Source organism: Phacochoerus africanus, chromosome 5 (genome assembly GCF_016906955.1).
Source record: "Phacochoerus africanus isolate WHEZ1 chromosome 5, ROS_Pafr_v1, whole genome shotgun sequence".
Classification (NCBI taxonomy): domain Eukaryota; kingdom Metazoa; phylum Chordata; class Mammalia; order Artiodactyla; family Suidae; genus Phacochoerus; species Phacochoerus africanus.
Window position 1 is genome coordinate 116,000,707 of NC_062548.1, and position 24,048 is coordinate 116,024,754.

General features: G+C 44.2%; 1 protein-coding gene across 3 annotated transcripts in view; it reads right to left on the reverse strand.

Annotated features, from left to right (window-relative positions):
• SLC4A1AP (solute carrier family 4 member 1 adaptor protein) overlaps positions 1-24,048 on the reverse strand; it is a 90,816-nt gene that overhangs the window by 51,604 nt on the left and 15,164 nt on the right. For 2 of the 3 annotated variants that reach the window (XM_047782364.1, XM_047782365.1), the window contains exons 9-13: positions 23,157-23,268; positions 20,805-21,054; positions 18,446-18,532; positions 17,250-17,317; positions 14,993-15,062 (exon numbers count right to left, since the gene is read on the reverse strand). In XM_047782364.1, coding sequence (XP_047638320.1) covers positions 14,993-15,062; positions 17,250-17,317; positions 18,446-18,532; positions 20,805-21,054; positions 23,157-23,268 — 587 coding nt within the window. Of the gene's footprint in view, positions 1-12,171; positions 13,259-14,992; positions 15,063-17,249; positions 17,318-18,445; positions 18,533-20,804; positions 21,055-23,156; positions 23,269-24,048 lie in introns of those variants that run through there. The other variant, XM_047782366.1, reaches the window with a different exon arrangement.

Below are 24,048 nucleotides of genomic sequence, written 5' to 3' on the forward strand. Positions count from 1 at the left end.
ATTGTTTAAATCCGGTCTGATTCTCTCTTTTTTTTTTTGTCTTTTTGCCTTTTCTAGGGCCGCTCCCGCTGCATATGGAGGTTCCCAGGCTAGGGGTCCAATCGGAGCTGTAGCCGCCAGCCTACACCAGAGCCACAGCAACGCAGGATCCGAGCCATGTCTGCAACCTACACCACAGCTCACGGCAACGCCAGGTCCCTAACCCACTGAGCAAAGGCAGGGACCGAACCCGCCACCTCATGGTTCCTAGTCAGATTCGTTAACCACTGCGCCACGACGGGAACTCCCCAGTCTGATTTTCTAGTCGTTTTTCTTAGTAGGGTTAGAAAGTCACTACCAGTCACCTTCCACTTTCCATGATAGCCACTTGCGAAACTGTTTACAGAATCAGATATTGTCTCCTGCTCCCCCCTCCTTCCATCCCACACTGTCATTCTGAAACACAGACACCAGCCTTAAAATCAGAACCCAGATCTTGACTTTTCAACTGTTCCACTCATCATCGATTCAGTCAAGAATCATCAATGGTGGAAAAGTTGGATGAGGGCAGAGTATTCACAGGCTTAAAGTATCTCCTCTGAAGTTACTCATTAATTACGAAGGGGGAAAAACAGTAACTTTACAGTGGAGAAACCTAGCAGACACCTCCCTACGCAAGTGATGGAAGGTAACGTCACCAGGAGGGAACAATCGGACGTCATGCTGGCTCCTGATGGGATGCACTGAGGCCCACAGCATCACCTCTGTGAGATTCCTGCCAACAAATGCCTGGTTTCAATCTGGTCGTGAGTGAACATCAGACTAACCCAAGCTGAGGGCTGTTCTACAAAAGGCCTGGCCCAGATTCTTGAAAAATATTGATGGCCTGAAAGAGAAAGGAAAGCTGAGCAACTGTTCTACATCAAAAACTGAAGTGATATAACTAAAGGATTTAAAAAGAATGTGTGATCTGGATTGGATCCTAGACTAGAAAAACATATATCGTTATAAAGAACATTACCGGAACAATTAGGTAGTTTTAATATGGCTGGACTTTGAATAATGCATTATATCGATATTAAGTTCCCTGATTTTGATTTTATGTAAAAGAATTTCCTTGCGACATTCATACTGAAGTGTTTAAGGGTTTGCAACTTTCTCTAAAATAGTCCAAAAAAAGTATAAACATGTACAAATACGTGCAAGCAGAAAGAAAGCATCAAAACAAATGCAGCAAAATGTTCGCGTCTGCTGAATTTGAGTGAAGAGTACACAGGAGTCCTTTGTACTAGTCCTGCAGCCTTTTGGTAAGCTGAAATTATTTCAAAAGAAAAAGGAAAAAAAGAAGAAAAAGCCTGAGCCAGGGTTAGTTAGAGCCAGTTGGAGCCAGGCACAGAGCCTCTCGGCATTTGGCCTGTAGCGTGAAGCACAGAGAGCCCTGACTTGAAGATGAGGTTCAAACCCTGCCCTGCCAACTGCCAGATACTTACCATCCCTGGACGTCTGTCTCTTCACTCCAAAATGTAGATAATGCTAATAACGTCTCTCCGTTAGGGTTGCCAAGAGGACGAAATGAGGCAGTCAGTGTGAAAACACAGCACAGGCCAAAATATTCGCGTATTCTACAAGGATGAGCTGCTACGCATCCAGAGGTGGAAAACGCAAACAGAATTCTTGCCCTCAGGTAGGCTGATACTCAGATCAGAAAGGTGGAAGATAATTGACTAAATGAAGGGCAGAACATAATTCCAAGCTGTTATAGATTCTAGGAGGGTGACAGAGTGTGGCCGGAGAGCCGGCGAGGGATGGGCAAGCCTACCATTCACAGGGTGGTCAGGGAAAGCCGGACTGAGGAAATGCCATCCAAGCTGAGCGTGAAACACAAGAAGGCAGGAGGAATTGGCGGTGTAGGTGGTGGGAACAGCAGGAGCAAAGGTCCTGAGGTGGCTGAGAACTTGGCATATACAAGAAATGTGACCTTCTCTCCTCGGCTAGAGCATTTACAGCTCCTAGTGCGTTCCTTGAGGGAAGAGCCGCACAGCACCCTGCACAGACTGGGCACTGGTCCGATGAATGAATAAGCAAACAGGTGTCCTTTGGTTTCAGTATTTGCCTCGACATCTCCCCTCTCCCCGCCCTTAGCTGCACTGTGGAGTGAAAAGGAAGGAGGCTGCTCAACTGGAGGCTCTGGAGTTTTCCTCTCTGTGGGCAACTTGCTTAGATCACAGAGCCACAAGAGACCCCAAAGTCCCACACTCCCATCTGTAACAGTCAAAGGAAGAGCCTCGGGACAGACTTGCCAGAACCCATGGACCTGGTTGGATGGGGGCCCACGTCTAGTGCTTTCCTAGCCCTGAAGCCTGCCTTGTTTATTTGTTCAACAGGTTTGTTCAGCCATGGCACAGCCTGTTCTGACTCTGGAACATTTACAAGATGAGCCAAAAAATCACAAAAAAAATGGTTTGCTCTCGGAGCTAAAGGGCGGGGCAGCCAGGGTGGGAGACTAACTTTTTGGCTTGTCCTTTGCGATCTTTTTCCCTCCCGCCCTCAGGAACCAAAGGGACTTTAATGGGGTTTCCTGCCTCAGTCTCTCCAGAACCAGCATGTGACCAGACTAGAACATTTACCTGTAAGACTCCTGGTTCTCAGCTGCACCCTCATTAGCTCTGTTCCAAACCCCAGCTTCCACCCCCTGAGTTCAAGCCACAGCCTGATCCACCTGACCAGTCCGGGTATGGAGGCACTGGGCCCAGCACCTGGATCCTTCTGCCCCCTCTGCCTGCAGTAACCTTTCTCCCTGATGGTGAACTCCTGTTTGTCCTTCACAACCCAGGTGTCATGTCACCACCTCTATCTAAAACCTTGAATGGACTCCCCAGGGAGTCTGCCGGCTACTTTTAAAAATTTAAAGAGCCCAATCAGGATAAACAGGATAGCTACAATGCTAAATTTTGTTGCTTTTGTCGGACTGGATACTAGCTCAGTATAGCCCTGTTAGTTATTGTTGAGCAGAAGTACTTATCTGTAGTTACATAAATATCTGGCTACAAAAAACTTGGAAAGGACCCCCGTAAAAATGCAATTTGTCTGGCTGACAACATAATTTATTTACACCTTAATTATTCATTAATTAAGGATGGCAGAAGGGCTGGGGTAAGGATGACAAAAGGAATCCCAGTGGTAAAAAGGTGACTCTGAGATCCTACAGATCTCACCTTTGGGTGCAGGTGCTGGCTGCCTCATTTCCCCAAAAGGCTTAGTACACGGTAGGTGCTTAGAAAGTCCTCATTGAATATTGTGTGTGAAGATGTAGGAGTATGTGAGGATGATGACACTGGGGTCACTGAAGCTACTGTCAACCCCAGTTGGCTGTCCCATAGGCACTAGATTCGGAACAACTCAAAGCTGTCCTCCCCGGGCTCTTTATCCTCAACCGGGAGACATGCCAGCGCCTTGCACGCACCCAAGTAGCACTAAGGCTGGTCAGAACTTGGGGACAGGGCTGTGTATTCCGGAGCCCCTCCAGGGAGCAGGGGTAACAGCCTGGATTCCAACGCCCACGGCAGCCCCCCTGCCCCTTTGCTCCAGGCAGCTCCGCAAGAAGCCGCGTCTGGCCAGCTGTGGGAGGTGCCATTCTCTTTCATTGCCAAGATTAGCTCAGACCTTAAAAATCACAGCCTGGCGCCTGCTCTTCTCATGACAAGGGAAAGAGTAGATGTCAGAAGCCTCCTTAGGTATCTGGAAGAGAACAGCTCCCTCCGCTCCCTCCCTTCCTTGTATGAGGTCATTGAACCAGGATGACAAAGCAAACAGTGACGTGTTGGGACTTGTTCCCGGACTCATTCCAGGGTTTCTCCAGCCCCTCCCTCCTCCTCCTCCTCGCAGAATGGCAGACCCAGGTGTGGACAACAAACCGAACTGGATTTGGTCCTGGGGATCTGGGAGACAGACCCTAGTTGGGAGGCATCCTCTGTGACGGTGAAGAGGAGGTCCCGAAAGACCCTGGTGGAACTGGGAATGGTAGTATTAGCTCCAGTGGACACCTGCACAGTCCTCCAGGCTTCCGTGTGCTTTCATGTATTCTCACATGTGTCAAGGGGGGCAAGAATTCTTTTCTGACTTTACAGACGCGAAAACTGAGACTTGTGTGTAGTCAGCAACTTAATCAGGGTTACATGGCTTGGGTGACAGAGCCAGACTTCAGATTAGTTTTGTGACTCTAGTTACAACACCTTCCCACCTCACCACAGTTCCTTCAACTTCACTCATTGGTACACCTCCTTTACACTTGGTACCGTGTTGCAGGCCACCATACATTATTGGCTTCATGTTCTTCTTCAAATAAAACTCACTTTAAAAATTGACCTCGGGGGGGGGGGGGAGAAAAAGAAAAAAGAAAGGAGCTCCCTGGTGGCTCAGTGGGTTAAGGATCTGGCATTGTCACTGCTGCGGCTCTGGTATAGCTGTGGCGCAGGTTTGATCCCTGGCTCTGGAGTGGAACTTCCACATGCCAAAAGTGTGGCAAAAAAAAAAAAAAAAAATTTCACCACATTCTACACCATACATATACATGTGCGTACGTAAGTATATATTCCTATATGTAACTGCTAAAATTAGATATTTTTTCATTCTTCTCCCCTAAAGGCAACTCCCATAAGGCTGCGCAATTTGAGAAACTGCCCAAATGTCCCCCGCCCTCGAGGCATTGCTAACGATGGATCTTTATAGGCTGGTAGCCAAGTGGCTGCCCTTGTTGAAATGCTCTGCCAGTAGGATCACTCAGGGCTGCCACTGTCGTTGTTAGGGCTGTGCCTCCAAATCACAGAATTACTGAATCAGGAGGGATAAGAGAGAGATCATGGAATCCAACTCCTAAAGGGCAGAACCTTATACAGCACACCCACTCAGAGCCCTCAAGATTAAGGGAGCACCATTCCAAGACAAAAAGAGGAACCAGATGTAGTCTTTGCTCCAGAAACTCGCAAAGCTTACAAACATAAACTACTGAAAACTAGAAGGAATAAGCAGAGGATCTGGAATCATGGTTCCACCATGAACTTGGCATGCCTTTGAGCAAGTCTCTTCCGGTTTCTGAGCCTCAGTTTCCTTAAACAGAGGTGATAGTGTCTCCTCTTTTTACCTTTTAAGTCTGATAAATAAAAATTCAGATTTTGGAAATGAGTGATATATCAAAATATCAATCAAATTAGATACAATTTTTGTCAATTGTTCCTCAATAAAGACAGCGTGGGGGGGACAAGTGTGAAAAATTCTCTGTAAGACAGTGTGTAAGTAATAAATAGGCAATGCCTAAACTCCTCCATAAAATATTTGCATTATAACTAGAGAAAGACTTTCTCCAGGTGGAACTAAGCACCAGAAACAGGCTGAGAAGACACTGGTGACCTGACCCAGCTTGCTGCCCCAAACCCTTTCAGAATCCTGATTTTGAGAGAGTTCAGGTTCTGATTGTTACTCTTGCTTTGCTTTCAAACGCTTGTCTACTGGCTTTGAGCCCCACCTGCAAATTGCTGCATAGTGATGGGTCTTTACTGCCCTCTTGTGGTCACTTCTTGCCACAGTTGCACTGACTTTTGAAGCGGTGTGCGTGACAGCCAGAGGAAACCAGAGCCAAGCCTCACGATCAAGATTTTCCAGAGCCAGCAGAGGACTTAAAGCCCGAATTAAAACCATCTGCTGGAATCCAGAGCTTCTTGACGGGAAGGGGTAGTTCCGCTTGATTTTGCCCCAAGTAGGACAGGAATCCAAGCCTCTGCCTGCACTAACCCTGTTAAGACGGTTATCGCCTAGACTGTCCAGCTTGTCTGGAACAAATTCTGGAAATGAAAGCAGCTCAAAGGTCCCTTCTCCGCCCCCAAAACCCAAGGGTAGAAAGGTCCAGGACTAGAACTTGCCCTCCAACCCTCACCCCTGTAAAGCAACAGTTAACAGAGCACCTATTTTGTGAACTGGGAGGTGCAATGAGGAACAGGTAGCATACAAAGTGAGATGGTTCCTGTCCCCAGCTCATAAGGCTCGCAAACATAAATGACCCAAGCACACTGCATACATACAATTAACGGATATGGGACCATTCGAGCAAGGGCCAGAAATCAAAGTGCTGTAGGGCTAGTGGGGAAAGAGAGACTACTAACAAGTAGGGGAACAAGAGCTTCCTGAAGACAATGAGACTCAAGACAGTGAGACTCATTTAAAGAAATGAGCAGGACCTTACCTAGCAGAGGTGAGCAAGATCACAATGATGCTGATAATAACTACATTTGGGGGAGCTAACTGTGTCCAGCGTGGCTAAAGATTTGAGAGATGGCTCAGTTATTTAATCTCGACAACGATACTGAGGTAGCTATTATTTTCCCTATTTAAGAGACCAGGAAACCAAAGTTCAAGGCCATGTACAGCAAGTCTTGATGGCAAATATTGGAAGAATTAAAAGCAAAAGTTGTGTTTGGGTCAAAGAGTCTATTATTACTAGAGTATTGGGTGTACTTGGTCAGGTGCAGAAAGGAAAAGACAAGGGCATATGGGAGTGAGTTACGATGATGAGAAAGTATAGGAGCCCTGGAGTTCCTGCTGTGGCTCAGCAGAAACGAACCGAACTAGTATCCATGAGGATGTGGGTTCAACCCCTGGCCTCGCTCAGTGGGCTAAGGATCTGGCATTGCCGTGAGCTGTGGTGTAGGTCACAGGCTCGGCTCGGATCTGGTGTTGCTGTGGCTGTGGTGTAGGCCGGCAGCTGTAGCTCCAATTAGACCCCTAGCCTGGGAACCTCCATATGCTGCAGATGCGGCCTTAAAATAAAAGAGAGAAAGAAACAAAACAAAACAGGTACCCTATGATAAGGGACTTTAAAGCCTCAAATGAATTTGGACTTAATGCTGTGGATAATGGAGAACATTCTGAGATTTCAAAGCAAAGGATTCTGCCCAGTGATGTACTTTAGGGTAATTCAGATGTGTGACGAGAGCTCCACAAGGCAGACGCAAGGGGCAGGGAGGTCTATGAGGAGTCCTGAGGCAAGGGGAGTTTGGGCAAGGGGAAATGCAGAGGAATGAACCCTAAAGCCTCTACTGGAGAAACTGTTAAGACTGACCTGGGGTAATTTGATCTTAAAAAATGGTCACCAACAAGGACCTACTGTACAGCACAGGGAACTCTACTCAATGTTCTATAATAACCTATGTGGGGAAAGAATCTGGAAAAGAATGCATATAGGCATAACCGAATCACTTTGCTGTACACCTGAAACTAACATGACATTGTAAATTGACTATACTCCAAAATGAAAATCAAATTTTAAAAATGATTAAAAAAGAAAAAGAAAAATGCACTTCAAATGGCTGAGCAAAACAAAGTCACAGCGTTTGGCTTCAGACAAAGACCTCAAGAGAGTTAAGTTACGCTTCATGATCTATAACCCTCACCTGCAAACATTTACGCATGATGGTTACAGAATCCTCTTCCACTAAAAGTCTTATGAAACCTGCAGAAATGCTTCCTCAAGAGATATAAGACACACATGAATTTACAAGATGTTCGTTCTTTCCTGGGTTAGGTGGCAAGAAAAGCTGTCCTCTACAGGAGATAAAGAGACTTATACTTTAAAGGATAAAGGAAGACTCTAAATGCTACATTTAAAATTCCGTATCAAATTTGCAATTAATACAGTCAGAATCAAGAATGCAGAATGAGTTCAAATGGAGTTACTATTAAATCCGTAACAATTTCACACTGCATATTTATTTTTCACATTTTCCAAATGAAATAGAAATCTATTCGAAGTCATGTCATCAATTTTTATTGATATTTCGTTAAAATGTGTTACAAATAAGTTCTATAAAGCCTTGAAATAGAAAACAAACAAACAAAAAAAGATTGGCTTGGGAGATGAAGAAGGTGGAACTACATTCTGTGGGAACCACTGTCCCCTATTCTGAGCCTTCGAACCTGTCATCAATGCTAGGGCCTCTTGGGGGGAGAAAGACTTTTGGTCTCCCATGGAATAGACGTCTCGGTCGCACCCTGGACCGTGGTTGTGCTAAACCTCTAAAACCAGAGCAGGGCAAAGTCCCGTCACATTGCTGAAAAGAAAGCTTAAAAATGGTTCTCAATGCCCACATCAAGCAAGGAATCTCAGCATCGAAGAGCAGCCTGTTACCCGTTAGATGCTGTGACCCACCCTCCACAAAGGTCAAGGAGAGCTTTACATCATTTCCCAGCAGTTCGTCAAACCTTGTTTGGTCCAAACCGGGTTGGACCAAACCTTGTATGGGAACTCGGCCCCGCCAGGGGTTTGGATTCCTGCTTGTGATTGCCACAGGGCTGGCAGGCTTCCCTCTGGCTCCCACTCTCAGGAAGCCGTCCACAGCTGCTGGTCACTTGTCACGCCCCATCTGGGAGGTGGCAGCATTTCAATGGTAAGGCAATAAATCCCCAGGCTGTCACTAATTTGATAGGAATTGTGTTCAATTTCCCAAAGCGTCAACTCCATCCAGTTTCAGTGAAGGAGTAATGGGTAAAGGCTTGTAATGGGCTATAAGGAAATAACAGGACTCCATACTTCCTGTCCTAGATTAGGACAATTCCAGGGACAATATTTATAGCAAGCTCTCAACAAATATTTCTTACATATGCCAGGCACTGTGCAAAATCCTTAGAAAAGTTATAAAGCATATAAAGACACTTGTTTTAAATACACACTTCGGACCTTTTCTTTCCAGAATGTGGCTCACTGTAGCACTTATTTTACTTTTTCCCCAAATAAAGGAGAACCTACAGCCAGGAAAAACTGTTCCTAATACCAAAGACATGGAGACCAGCTGTCCAAGACTGCGGTCTGCCTGCAGAACGCCTGCCTGCCACCTGGCCTTTAAAATCACCTGACTCTTAGGTTTATCTGGCAGAAGACCGAAATGGTTCTCGCGCCCTCTTCTGAGATTCAGACCTCTAGAGCCAACGGCTTTTTGCACATTGCTACTCAGATGTCCTAAAGAGACATCAAGTTCAACTTGTCCAAAGTGGAATTTATGAACTGCTCCACCTCCAGCTGATCTCCCTCCAGCGTCCCCTCAGCTCAGTTAATGAGGCCATCTGCCATTCAGACATACAAGCCCGCAAGTCAGGAATCACCCTTGAGCCTCCTTCCCCTTCACTCCCAGACAATCCATCACTTGGTCTCCGCCATTCTACCTGTTAAAATATTGCAGGCAGCCCCGTGTCTTTGCATCTCCACCTCCTCTTAGTTCAAGCTGCCGTAGTCTTTCACCTGGGTTCGGCAGTGGACAGCAGACTTCCGGCTGGTCTCCTGCACCCCCTTGCCTTCTTCCACCCTCCCTCCACCCCGAGGCTTGAGTGTTCTTTTAAAGACCCAAATCTGACCATTTCACCCCAAATCTGATCACTAGCACCCCAGTGGCTTCCCACTGTCCTTTAAATATGATACAGAATGCCTAGGGAGGTCAGGAGACCTGACCAGGGACACTTGCTTACAGCTAACTTGTGTTCTTGCTGTAACGATATTTTTTGTAACAACTAATGACCCTGCTATTGTTTCTGTGAAAGGGAGACTAGGTCAATTAGATTTCTTGCAACCAAAACACTGCAGTGCAGCCCAGTAGTTCAGGAGGGTGTAACTAGTCTTCTGAATGGAAACTTCAAATATCCTAAACACATTGGAAGGAATTTCTAGAGCCAGATGAGACCCTGAAGATGAATTGGCCTAGATCTAGGGTTGGGCCAAACCTGGCCTGTCACCTGTTTTTATAAGTAAATATTTATTTTAAAAAAAAAGTTTTGGCTGCATCCATGGCATGTGGAAGTTCCTGGGCCAGGGACTGAATCCCCACCACAGTCACAACCCAAGCCACTGCAGTGCCAATGCCAGATCCTTAACCCACTGTTCAACAAGGCAACTCCCAATAAGTAAATATTTATTGGAACACAGTCACACTCATTCAGTTGTGTATTGTCTATGCCATTCACACTCCAACAGTAGAGCTGAGTAGTTGCAACCGATTATAAGGCTTGAAAAGCCTAAAAGACCTGGCCATTAATAGAAATGGTTTTTGCCTCTGCTCTAGAGGTGTTCCACCATAGGCTGGACATAAAAATCACCTGGAGTGCTTTTCTTTATTGGGGGGGGGGCGCCCACACCCACGGCACATGGCTAGGGGTTGAATCGGAGCTGCAGCTGCTGGCCTACACCACAGCCACAGCCACGTGGGATCTGAGTCATGTCTGTGACCTACACCACAGCTCATGGCAATGCTGAGTCTTTAACCCACTGAGTCAGGCCAGGGATAGAACCCACATCCTCATGGACACTAGTCGGTTTCATTAACTGCTGAGCCATGAAGGGAACTCCTGGAGTGCTTTTAAAGGGATCGCCTCAGAGATTCTGAGTAAACTGATCTGACATGAGATCCAAGCATTGGAATCAAAACTTAAAAAATTTCCCTAGGTGATTCTAATATGCAGCTGCAGTGGAGACCCACTGATCTAGTCCAGTCTCCTCGTGCAGATAAGCTGGCCCAGATGCCAGGATTTATCTCCTTTTTATAATGAATAATAACTACCAATATCTACAAAGCTCTGAAAGGCTCATCCATCTACATGATCTCATTGGATCCCAAAACAAACCTGAGGTCCAGAGAACAGCAATCATCACTGTCCCTGCTTCACATATGACAGACTGAGGCCCAGGGAACTGAAGTCATGTCCCCCAAATCTCCTATTTAGTAAGTGGGACCTAAGACTCATGTGCAGGTCTTTCGCTGAAACAAGCCCACTGACTACTGACGTTAATTGTACAAGTTTCATATTTATATTGTATTTTGGCCAATGGAGTCCTATTTGCTTTCAGGGTCTCTAGACATAGGACTGTACCTACCATTCCCAGGACATTTAGAAATCTGCCTTCCTAGAGTAGACTAGGCTCTGTGGAGGCCTTAGGATTCCTCAGGGTTGTCACTGTGAGGACAGAATGAGGAGGGAAGGGTTGTATGTATGCAGGTATGTGTTTGTAGATCCAATCCCCATGTCCTCACTTCAACCAGAGCATGTGTACATGTGTGTGTCTGTGTGTGTGTGTGTGTGCACGTGCTCGCGCTTATGTATGTGAGTTTGTGTGTGTACATACACACACACACACACACATATATATTTTGCTTTTTAGGGCCACACCTGTGCAGATGGAGGTCCTGGGCTAGGGATCGAATTAGAGCTACAGCTGCAACCACAGCTCATGGCAATGGCAGATCCTTAACCCACTAAGCAAGGCCAGGATCAAACTTACATCCTCATGGATATTAGTTGGGTTCATTACAGCTGAGCCACAATAGGAACTCCAGGAGGTATATTTTTACCTGTTCAAGTATTAGGGTCCCACATACAATTTTGTTTGAATAAAGAGCTTCCCCTTTGAAGACCACTGATCTGGCGCACATCTTGGCCTGCTATTTATTTTGTTTTTTTTTTGTTTTTTTTTTTGTCTTTTTGCTATTTCTTTGGGCCACTCCTGTGGCATATGGAGGTTCCCAGGCTAGGGGTCGAATCAGAGCTGTAGCCACTGGCCTACGCCAGAGCCACAGCAACGCGGGATCCGAGCCACGTCTGCAACCTACACCACAGCTCACGGCAACACCGGATCGTTAACCCACTGAGCAAGGGCAGGGACCGAACCCACAACCTCATTGTTCCTAGTCGGCTTCGTTAACCACTGCTCCACGACGGGAACTCCCTTGGGCTGCTGTTTTGATCCAAGATGCCACAGCCATTCGGCCTCAAATTCGTGTTGCTTCTTACGTCATCAACAATTTCGTCCCTGTTAATCTAAATGAAGTCTAAAATAATAGTGTCTCATAATACCAACGTTGGTATTGTTTTTTGAGACATCAATGACTTATTTTTAGCAGACCAGCCATCTGTCAGGGGACGTGAAGTTTCTTGTTACTGCTTCCTGCCCCACCTCCTGCATCCCGCGTGGTACATGCTGGGAAAGCACCACCCTCCTCCCCTCTGTCTTGCTGGGCCACGGCCTGTCTCCTGCCTGCTCACTGTAGCTGCCTCCAGGCTAACCCACGAGTTTTCCACCCTGCTTCCACTCTTAGGCTTTCCTTTCCCGGGGAAGGGAGGCGCTAACGATGGGGGTGGGACGAAGACCAATTCTTGCATTTCTGTGTTTCCAGAAAGGGACTTTTATTCCCCTCTCTGCAGAGGTAAGAAGCCCCACAGTGGCCAGAACACATGCAGCTTTTCGTTCTGTGACCTTACTTGCACCTTTCCACAGGAGAGTGATTAACCTGACTGTTCAGAGTCCAGGATATTCGAATGGCTGTTTTATCAGCATTGGTGCCTGAGTACACGAGGTGTTCTATGGTCCTGAACTGTATCCTGAAAAGTCAGAGGCTGTTCTCAAAGTTGGCAGGACGATTATAGTGGGAGGGAGTAGGAGTCCTTATTGTGTATCTATTTTTAATTCCAAGAATGACAGGGACACTCCAAGTCACACCCTCGCATGATCTCTTTTTTTTTTCCCGTCTTTTTGTCTTTCAGGGCTGCACCCGCGGCATATGGAGGTTTCCAGGCTAGGGGTCAAGCTGGAGCTGTATGGCCTACGCCACAGCCACAGCAATGTGGGATCCAAGCTGTGTCTGAGACCTACACCGCAGCTCACGGCAATGCCAGATCCTTAACCCACTGAATGAGGCCAGGGACCGAACCTGCATCCTCATGGATCCTAGTCAGCCTTGTTACTGCTGAGCCATGATGGAACTCCCTGCATGATCTCACATTTTAACACTTATCTGAGGAGGCAAAATCATCAGTGACTTCTACGCCTAACTGCCAGAAGCATGCTAGTGCTCAGGAAAAGCACAGTTCCTAAAGCTTAAGAAAGACTCTGTGGCCTTAAATAAACATGAGATATCTTCACCTTCTCATTTTAACAGAGTCAGGTCTCTCATCTTACCAATTCTCAAAATACATGGTTCCTTTTTACATACATACACAAACACTTTTAAATATAAATACCAAAGTCAAGAGAATCAGATGGGTAGAGAAATGTAGGAAGTCAAGATCAAGAAGAAAAGGCCAATCACCAGATTTTACAAATGATCATCTGAACTCCTTCTCTGGACACTGAACTTGATATATTATCCTAAATACCCCATGTCACATGGTCCACAAGGTCTTCCTTTAGAATTCGGAACCAATCAATAGCCATACTTGTCATTAAGATGGGTCCTGCCATCTCCACTTTGGCCTAGACCAGAGCAAAAAGAAAAAAAGAAAGACAGATATATTCACGTTTCCATGTCAGGAGGGAAAAGATATCCAGACAACGGATAGAGATGTGACTTTTTGTACACAATTTCAAAACACAAATACAGTCTTCTTTTCAGCTCTTCCCTAACATTTATCACCAGGTAAAAAAGCAAACATTTTAGTGACTATAATTTCTATTAATCATTAGTTAATTAGAAACCCAATCCAAAGAAAAAGCAACCTGTGATAAGCACATGGGCAAACAGGCTCTCATGTATTACTTTACAGATGTAAGTATGAACATAAACTAGTATAATCCCTACAAAATGCAATTCTAGTATCCTAAAAATGTTCGTAGCCTCTGATCCAGCATGTAGACATGTGTGAATTTTTCCCATACCTTGACACTTGCAAATTTACATATAATTGAGGTTACTTATTGCAAACTTGTTTGTAATCGCAAAATTCTAGAAACATTACAAATATTCATTGAAGGAACTGGTTAAATAAGTAAAGACATATCCATACCATAAAAAAGAACTATGCTACCATATTAAAAAAAAAAAAATCTGTAAGTAGCTATGGAAAGGTTCCCATATAGTATTAAGTACAAAACAGTAGGGTATAGAATATGCTTCTGCTTGTGTTAAAAAAAAAAGTGGTGAAATATTATGTATTTTACTGTTTACATAGGTATTTTACATACTATGTATAGGAAGGCATAAGAAACTGATACTTGGTTGTCTTCAGAGGAAAAAAACTGAGTAGCTAAAGCACAGCCGGATTTTTTCCCCAGTTTACAGACAATTTAAAATACATGCAGGAGTTCCCATCATGGCGCAGTGGAAATGAACCCGACTAGGAACCATGAGGTTTCGGGTTCAATCCCTGGTCTCGCTCAGTGGGTTAAGGATCTGGCCTTGCCGTGAGCTGTGGTGTAGGTTGCAGACGAGGCTCAGATCTGGCCTTGCTGTGGCTGTGCCAGCAGCTACAGCTAGGATTAGACCCCTAGCCTGGCAACCTCCATATGCCGCTGGTGCAGCCCTAAAAGGACAAAAGACAAAAATAAATAAAATAAAATACATGCAAAAGTACAGAGAAAAATATAATGAACCTCCATGTAGTAGCACCCAGCTCTAACAACTGTCAGTATGTGTCACATCCTGCTTTATCTACCGCCCTTCCCCTATCTCCCCACGTCCTGCGCCACTGGACCACTTTAAGGCAAACCCCAGGGATCACTCCATCTGTGAACACTTCTGTACACACATACAGTCTTCTTTTCACCTCTTCCCTAACATTTATCAGCAGGTAAAAAAGCAAACAGTTTATAGTGACTATACTTTCTATTAATTATTAGTTTATTAGAAACCCAAGCCAAAGAAAAGACTTCTAAAAAACACAACTCAACTTCACTTGCATTTTTAAAAAATTAATAATGATTTCTCAGTATCATCAAATACCTAGCTGGGGTTCAACAGTATCTGACTGGCTTATAATTTTTTTTTAAACAGTTGTTTGTTTGAATAAGGATCCAAACGGAATCCACAAATTATATTTGATTGATGTATCTCATTATTCTCTTTAGCTCTTTTCATCTGTTCCCTCACCAGGGAGACTTTTCTACTACATATTCTTGTCATGTTCCTATAATGAACCTTAAACATATACTACGTCTTCAAAAATCTAAATAAATACAACTTAGAGGAAAAGAAAAGTAAAAACCATCTACCTTCAGGTGGGACCCACACACAGTAATCTGGGTCATCTTCTGGATATTTGGAGGAAAGTGTCGGTAGAAGCTACAGAGAAAAGATCAATTATTTCAGTCAAAAGAATTTTATCTCTAGGAAATAGTGTCCCTATCACTGTCAGCAAACGAAAACTAAGAACAGTTTCCACTAGTGACCTTGACATAAGTAATCAAAAATGGAGAGAATTCTCTCTCTGAACCTTGATTTCTTTCCCCAAAGCCTCAACAAGCTGATTTTCAGCCAGTCAGAGTGAAGTGATGGGTTTTTTTTAAAGGGGCAGCAAGACAGGTATGACTCCTAAATGATATAAGCCCCCAAAGGGAAAATCTGACATTTGCCTTTTGATCCAGGTGCAGAAAAGAGTTTCAAAGGACTGCTATCCTGCGAAAGGACTGTTTGGAGTTCCCTGGTGGCCTAGTGGTTAAGGACTCGGCATTGTCACTACTGTGGCTCAGGTTTCAGTCCTTGGCCTGGGAACTTCCACAGCCAAAAAAAAAAAAAAGGTCTGTTTAAAAACCCTGTTGGGAGTTCCTATCACGGCTCGGTGGAAACAAATATGACTAGCATCCATGAGGACACAGGTTTGATCCCTGGCCTTGCTCAGTGCGTTAAGAATCCAGCATTGCTGTGAGCTGTGGTGTAAGGTTGCAGATGTGGCTTGGATCCTGCGTTGCATTGGCTGTGGCGTACGCCAGTGGCTAAAGCTCCGATTCAACCCTTAGCCTGGGAACCTCCATGTGCTGTGGTACAGCCCTAAAAAGACAACAAATAAATAAATAACGGGCCTATTGGCTGGCATCTGGGAATCTGGATTTCGGGAGGGTTCTTACCACCCTAACTGACAAGAGTGGCCCACTGGCCCAAAACAGTTCAAAAAAAAACAATGTGGTTTAGGAGTTCCCTTGTCTCAGCAGGTTAAGGGTCTGGCATTGGCACTGCAGTGGCTTGGGTTGCTGCTGTGGCATAAGTTCAATCCCTGTTCTGGAACTTCTGCATGCTGTGAGCGTGGCCAAAAAAGAAAAGAAAAAAGAGAACAATGTGGTTTATGGTGAACGCCGGCTTTCCCTCTAGGACAACGGAATTTCCACTGCATAGATGCCAGGTAGGGGTGTCTGTTTGACCAGTCCCTAGTATAAATCCTGGGTACCAGGTCGCTAATGAGCTTCCCTTGGTTTCACAAGTTGTCACTCATTGTTAGGAGAATTAAGCACATCTTAAGGACCCTTGGAAGCTTGTACCTGGCTCCCCAGACTGCACTCCATGTGCCCTTCCCCTTGGCTCCTTGTGCTTAGTGTCCTTTTGATGTAATAAATCCTGGCTGGAGGAGTTCCCGTCGTGGCGCAGTGGTTAACGAATCCGACTAGGAACCATGAGGTTGCGGGTTCGGTCCCTGCCCTTGCTCAGTGGGTTGACAATCCGGCGTTGCCACGAGCTGTGGTGTAGGTTGCAGACGCGGCTCGGATCTGGGGTTGCTGTGGCTCTGGCGTAGGCCGGTGGCTACAGCTCTGATTCGACCCCTAGTCTGGGAACCTCCATATGCTGCGGGAGCGGCCCAAGAAATAGCAAAAAAAGACAAAAAAAAAAAATCCCGGCTGGAAATTCCACCACTCGCCAAGTCCTATGATGCCTCTTGCGAATTACCTAGCCTGAAGGCAGTCTGAGGGACATCCCAACACAACCGAGCAATTCCACTCTGGGAACGTACTGTATCCATACAAAAGTATACATACACACGGTTATTCCTTATAGCACTATTGTAACAAAAGACCGGAAAGAACTCAAGTGTCCACTGATACAGAACTGGTTCAACAGAGAGTCCCCGTGCTGTAGGAAGGTCTCGGTGTGTTCATACACGGTGGTTTCTACCACAGGTTAAAAAAAAAAATCGAGATGTAGAGTGCAGTATAGTACATATTAACTTTTGTGTAATAAAAGGAGAAAACAAGAATATATTATTCAAATGTCTTTGTATGGCCTACTAGGAAAAGAACAAAGATTCATAAATTAATAAAAGGAGTATGTGAGCAATTATAGGGAACAAGGTAGGTGGAGACAAGAATAGCAAATTCAAAAAAATTCAAAAATAAAAATAAAAGAGCCCAAATTTCTAGAAGAGGAGGTAAAAAGGCAGCTGGGAATTCCGTTAAGACCTAGATTCACTCTTGCGGATATGGTCCATGACAAGGGGATAATTTTTACTTCCAGAGAATAGAAGATTGTGACTAAAGTACTTACTTTGCCTGGACCAGGAGCTTTCTTTTTCTTCAATTCATCTCTGCTTTTCTCATATTCATTCTTTGATGCTAATTTATGAGAAAAAAAAAAAAAGAAAGAGGTGATAGCTATTTCAGAAAAATAGAAAAATCCCTCCTAAAAGACCATCATAATTATTGAAAAAACATGTCACAATCTAAGTCTCAGAAATTCCTTCCTACCTTCCTACTAATATAAAGACTATATATAGAGAGAACTGTCCCTTCATCGACAGCCTCGTTTTCAAATCCTAAGCTTGAATTTAATCACAGCTTTTAAAAAGGTTAAAGGAAAATGGGGCTGACTTGACTATTGTACAATTTAATCATTACAGTTAGAAGCAGCAGAAGACCTATAAACAACAAGGTCCTACTGTATAGCACGGGGAACTACATCCAGTCTCCCGGGACAGACCATGATGGAAAAGAATATAAAAAAAGAATCTGTATATATGTAGAACTGAGTCACTTTGCTGTACAGCAGAAATTGGCACAGCATTGTAAATCAACTATAGTTTAATTAAAAAAAAAAAGGGGAGTTCCTGTTGTGGTTCAGCGAAAACAAATCTGAGTCGCATCCATGAGGATGCATTTGATCCCTGGCCTCACTCAGTGGGTTAAGGATCCAGCATTGCCCTGAGCTGTGGTGTAGGTCTCAGACATGGCTCGGATCCCAAGTTGCTGTGGCTGTAGTGTAGGCCGGCAGTGGCAGCTACAGCTCCGATTCAACCCCTAGCCTGGGAACCTCCATATGTGGAGGGGGTGGCCCTAAAAAAACAAACAAACAAACAAAGGCAATAGAAGACGAGAAAAAGTCCTTTAGATAGGCCAACCTTTCAACCAATTTACCTTGTTAGTGCTGGAGTCACCCCCATGTTAGACACACAGTCAACTCTGGGGGATGCAGAACTGCAGAGGGCTTTGCATGGCCAGAGGGAAGCATGAAGGCAGAAGGTGCTTTGTGGGTCAGGGAGGGGGGCTCCAGGAGGTAGAAGAGGAAATGAAAGGCAAACGAGATGGCATCAAACTTAAACCTCTGATATATTCCAGCTCTGCCCATGGCCCTGGCAGCACATGCACCCGGGGTCTGTACCCCTCAGGTCAGCTGCCACCCTCGCCTCGCTGACACCACTTGGCTGCCTGTGTGCAGAGCACCAATGGAGTCACTGTACTACTTGCCTGAGGGTTCCTCACACGATGTAGCTGTTCCACCAATCTCTTGGTAATCTTTATTCTGTTCCACTTGGCTGAGTTGACACATGTTTTCTGTAAAATGCAAAATCGAAGCATATTATATTGCTTAATTCATGGTGAGGAATCAAGAAAAGAAAAACAAAAGCAAGAAAAGCTACGTGCGTAACATAGTGCGTAACGTAATCACCCAGTTTTACTATCATTAGCTTCAGCTAATCTTAATTAGGTTTTTAATAAACACGCCTCCAGGTGTCTAACAGAGAACCACCAATTTTCCACTTGAAAAACTGGCCAACTGTGGGGTAAAGCTTTTTAGCAATACCTACCAAAAGCCTTAAAAATGTACATATTCCTCGGCCTGGAAACGCTACTTCCAGGAACATATTCAAGGAAAATGATCAGAGATGAGCACCAAGATTTATTACATACAAGTACGTTTATAATAGTAAAAATTAACAAAAACTTACATGTACAATAATATGGAGTCGATTAGATAAATTATGGCACATGCATGTGATGGACCACTTTGCCCCTTACTAAAACCACATTTTATTTTATTTATTTATTTTTTTGCTATTTCTTTGGGCCGCTCCCCGTGGCATATGGAGGTTCCCAGGCTAGGGGTCCAATCGGAGCTGTAGCCACTGGCCTCTGCCAGAGCCACAGCAACACGGGATCCGAGCCGTGTCTGCAACCTACACCACAGCTCATGGCAACGCCGGATCGTTAACCCACTGAGCAAGGGCAGAGACCAAACCCGCAACCTCATGGTTCCTAGTCGGATTCGTTAACCACTGCGCCACGATGGGAACTCCTAAAACCACATTTTAAAATAACATGCTAAGGAGTTCCCATGGTGGCTCAGTGGGTTAAGAACCCAACACAGTGTCCATGAGGATGCAGGTTCAATCCCTGGCTTTCCATAGTGGATTAAGGATCTGGCATTGCTGCAAGCTATGGCGTAGGTTACAGATGTGGCTTAGATCCAGTGTTGCTATGGCTGAGGTGCAGGCCTCAGCTGCAGCTCCAAATCTGACCTTCGGCCTGGGAACTTCCATATGCCGCAGGTGCAGCCATAAAAAATAAAGAATATTTTAAGACGGAAAAAAATAGGTTATAAAATAGCATGCACAGTCCCAATGTTGTTTTAAAAATAAATAAGTAAATGCCTGAAGTAATCCCTAATCAGCTGCAGTTTTACTAATGAATCTATCCTATAAACCAAATTTTTAAATCAGCTATCTCTACACACGCATATTTACTTTGGTCCCTTAAACAAAAAACTAGAATAGTTACTGATTGTCTACCTGCTGACCTGTTGCTGTAGCACCCTGACAATGCATGGATCAAAGACTAGACTCAGAAAAAACTATGTTTGTATAAGTACCTTTTTGAAAAGGAAAGAAAGCATTGTGCCAACAACTAAATGAAAGAAAATGTAAAAACAAAAGGTTTACCTTTCACAGATGTGGAAACAGTAACTTTTCTGTGTCTAAAACAAGTGAAGGGGACTCCAGAGAAGGGCCACGGACCAGGCCTGGTGTTCTTATGTGGACAGGCCTGGTTAGTTTTGGAAGTCCACACGCATGGATTCCCACACCCGTTTAATGCCAGTGGGGTTTTTTTTGCTTTTCCTTATGCCATTTTCTGTGCAGTCTTGATCTTGCTAAGCAGTTTAGTCAACTTGCAGGAAAATAACCCTTCAACTGACAAGGGTTAAGAGGATACTAAAAAGATACACAATCTCTGGGTGGGATTGTGGGAGATTTCTCTTTTTTATATATGCTTCAAGGTTTCGGAACATATATGCCTTTTATAATCAGAAGAAAATGTACTTAAAAAGCAGTCAATTCTTTTTTACATTTTCACCAACCCCTTGATGAGGGGGGTGAACACTACATGCCAGGTTCTCTGCTAGGTACCATGGGCAAAAAGATGAGTAGGGCATCACACTTCTGTGGCTGTGTTTAGCCTGTTTCAGGGATGGGGGGAATGAGTAAGGGGAGGCTCACCCCTAAGACCACCTGATCAGGCCCATCATCCGCCCCATTCCACTGCCCTCTGGTCATAAGACAGCAGCAGCTCGGGAACTGTTCCACAGCTGCTGTGGTTTCAGATTCCACTGTCTTCAACGTTCCTTAATTCTGGAATATGCTGGATGAATAATGACTGGCAATCAAAGAAAGACCAGGAAAGCATATTTCCACAGAGTCAGCCGTATCACATATCACAAAGTGTCACAAAGCCAAAACACACAGGAAGGACTGGCTTTGCGTTTTCAAATCTACCCACAATGAATGCAAATGCCCACTGAACAACACAGGAAGGAGAAGGAAGACGTTACCACGGTTTTTGGCTTCTTGAGAACACGTGAAATCTGCAGGAGGACTCGTTCCCTGCCCAGCTCCTTCTGGCACCAGTTCCGGCTGCAGCCTCCCAGCCTCCACTTTCTTCCCTTCCTGCTCCTCCTTTTCTTCCTCCTTTTCTTCCTCCTTTTCTTCCTCCTCCTCCTCCTCCTCCTCCTCTTCTACTTCAGGCTCATCCTTCATTCTCATTAGAGTTGGGGGGAGTTCTGGGCGCTTGGGGGGTAACTTCTATGAAGGAAACAAAATCATGCACCAGTTCTACACCATGACAGAGACAGCTCTTCGTGGGGGTTAAGTTAAATGAGCAGATGTCTAACCTCTCTCAATCCTGCAGAAGTTTGCTGAAAGCAGGACTTTCAATATGGACCCTTAATATGTATCTTTATTTGTTTCTAGAGTCAAAAGAATATTAAGGACCCTTAATATGTATCTTTATTTGTTCCTAGAGTCAAAAGAACATTAAGTCTGAAACACTTGAAACTGCTTGTAAAGAACAAAATCATTTATTCCAGGTACTATTTACTGAGTACTAGCTGCAGGAATTCTGCCCTGTCGCCCCTCATGCTGTTAAAGAATTTTAATTTATCACAATTTATCTTCTATATATAAATCTGACACATTTCTAGAAAAATAAAATATGTGCACAAACTTTTGATTTTAGATTTAACACAATTTCAAGGAAACAAGATGTTTAAATCAATGAAACGGAACCTGAAGAAAAAGAAGAAATTTCTTGAAGAATAAGGCCAAAGTGTCTAATGAAAACCTTTCAATAAAATTATTAGAAAAAAACTGATCACGGCTTGAAGAATAGAAAGATGGGACCAAAGAATGTATTGGTAGAACATTTTTTAATTTTATTTTTTTAGGGCTGCACCCAAGGCATATGGAGGTTCCCAGGCTAGGGGTCAAATCGGAGCTACAGCTGCCGGCTTTCGCCACAGCAACGCCAGATCTGAGTCATGTCTTCGACCTATACCACAGCTCAAGGCAACGCCGAATCCTTAACCCACTGAGCAAGGCCAAGGATCGAACCTACGTCCTCATGATTTGTTTCCACTGAGCCACGACAGGAACTCTCCTCCCAGTAGGTCATTTTTTAATACAGGATTTAGCTCAGTAATCCTAAGGAGATCTTTTTAGCAAAGAATTTTTCTTCTAACTAAAACAAAAGTACCCTTCTCCCCCTCACCTCACAGAAAAGCCTCTACCACAGGTAAACCACGTTGTACTTGCCCAGAACATACGGCTGGGACTTCAGACCTCTGCTACCAGAGGACACTTTGCCCTAACTCAAGGTGCTATGGACTGAAAATTCATGCTGACGTCCCAACCCCCGGTTCTCTAGAATGTTACTGTATTTGGAATAAGGCCATTAAAGAGGTGATTAAATTAAAATAAGGCTGAGGGTGTGGAGCCCTAATCCAGTAAGAATGGTGTCTTTATAAGAGAGTCACCAGAGGTACAAGTACATAGAGGGGTGACCATGTTAAGAGGCAGCAAGAGGGCAGCCACCTGCAAGCCAAGAAAGAGGCCTCAGAGGAAACCAAACCTGCTGGCATGTTCATCATGGACTCCTAGTCTCCAGAACTCAGAGAATAAATTTCTTTCTTTTAAGCCACTAGGTTGTAGTGTTTTGTTATGGCAGCCCCAGCATATTAACACATACGGTTCAGCTCTTTGGAGCAATGAAAACCCCTTTTAAAAGCTGAATCTATAAGTAAGGATGTATATAACCCACAAAAAAAGTATCAGTGAAGAATTAGAGGATAGTAGAAGGATCACAAAACTCAGGAGACATAAGACCTGAAATTTGGTTGTGTCTGGTTACTTAATGAGGATGGGATCTTATATTTAACCTCTCTGACCTATTCCTCAACAACGCATAATCCCCACACATCATAAGTGTTGGAAGGATTAAATGAAGTAAGGAAAATCACAGGCAGAGGCAGGTACACAGACTATATTACTAATAAGCCGTTAGCTGAGGTCTGAATATTATGACATCTATCCACCAGAAAAAAATTATTTAATAAAGGAACCCCTTTCTTAAATGTAACATTCATCACTAATTAACAAATTGGTATTCTAAATCACAAACTGGTTACATGCAAATTGACTGGCATGAATCAATTCAATTCCTGACAACCTTAGGCTGAAAAGAAAAATCCAAGAACCACAGTCCTAGACAAGATACGATCATAGCAAGCCCACAAACTCTTTTGCACATTAATGTGGGATGAGTCATTTGAGTTTTGAAAAGAAAAAAGGAAAAATTGGCTTAGGATAAGTCAAGAGCTAAAAGTTTAGTACCCTGACTCACAACTTACCCCCACTGTTCCAGTTTTTAATTTGAATTTGCTTCCTCCTTTCATGGCACCAAAGAGCGGCAGTGTAAGCTTTTTAGCTTTGTTTTCTCCATCTGTAACCTGACTTTTAGTTCTAGAAAGAAAGAATAATTACATATATATATATACATATTCCACTGAGACCAAGGTTTTAGTTAAAAATACCATGACAGAGAAATTCTGGGCAAAAGAAAATACATCAGTGAAGTACTGGAGGATGGCAGAAAGATCATAAAACCCAAGAGACATAAGACCTGAATTTGACTGCGTCTAGTTGTTTAATGATGATGTGATCTTCTATTTGTGATCAATTAACTATGACATCATCAAAGTAACCATTTACACACACACCAATGAGAAAGAGGTATTGAGGCCAGCAGAATGGACAACACTGATGAATGTCACAGACACAGAGCACGATGAGGCTGCTATCTTACTCTAGTAATTTACAACATGCTATATTACCTCACATTCATAAAATGATGCCTACAGCATAAGGGTCACTGGTAAAGGAGAATATATAAGCATGACCCCATCCCCTCTAAGTGGCAGGAGATGGATCCATGGTGTAAAGCCCTATTTTCTACCAACCTCTGAAGAGGTTGCCTTACTTACCTGGAACCCACACTTATCCTAACTTCACACAATAGCTGTGAGCACAGAGGTTTAAAAAAAAAAAAAAAAAAGGTGTTGGAGTTCCCATTGTGGCTCAGCAGCTTAAGAACTCAACTAGTATTCATGATGATGCAAGTTCAATCCCTGGCCTCGCTCAGGGGTTAAGGATCACAGCGCTGCCAAGAGCTATGGTGTGAGCCACTGACATGGCTCAGATCCCACGTAGGCCGGTAGCTGCAGCTCCAATTTAACCTTTAGC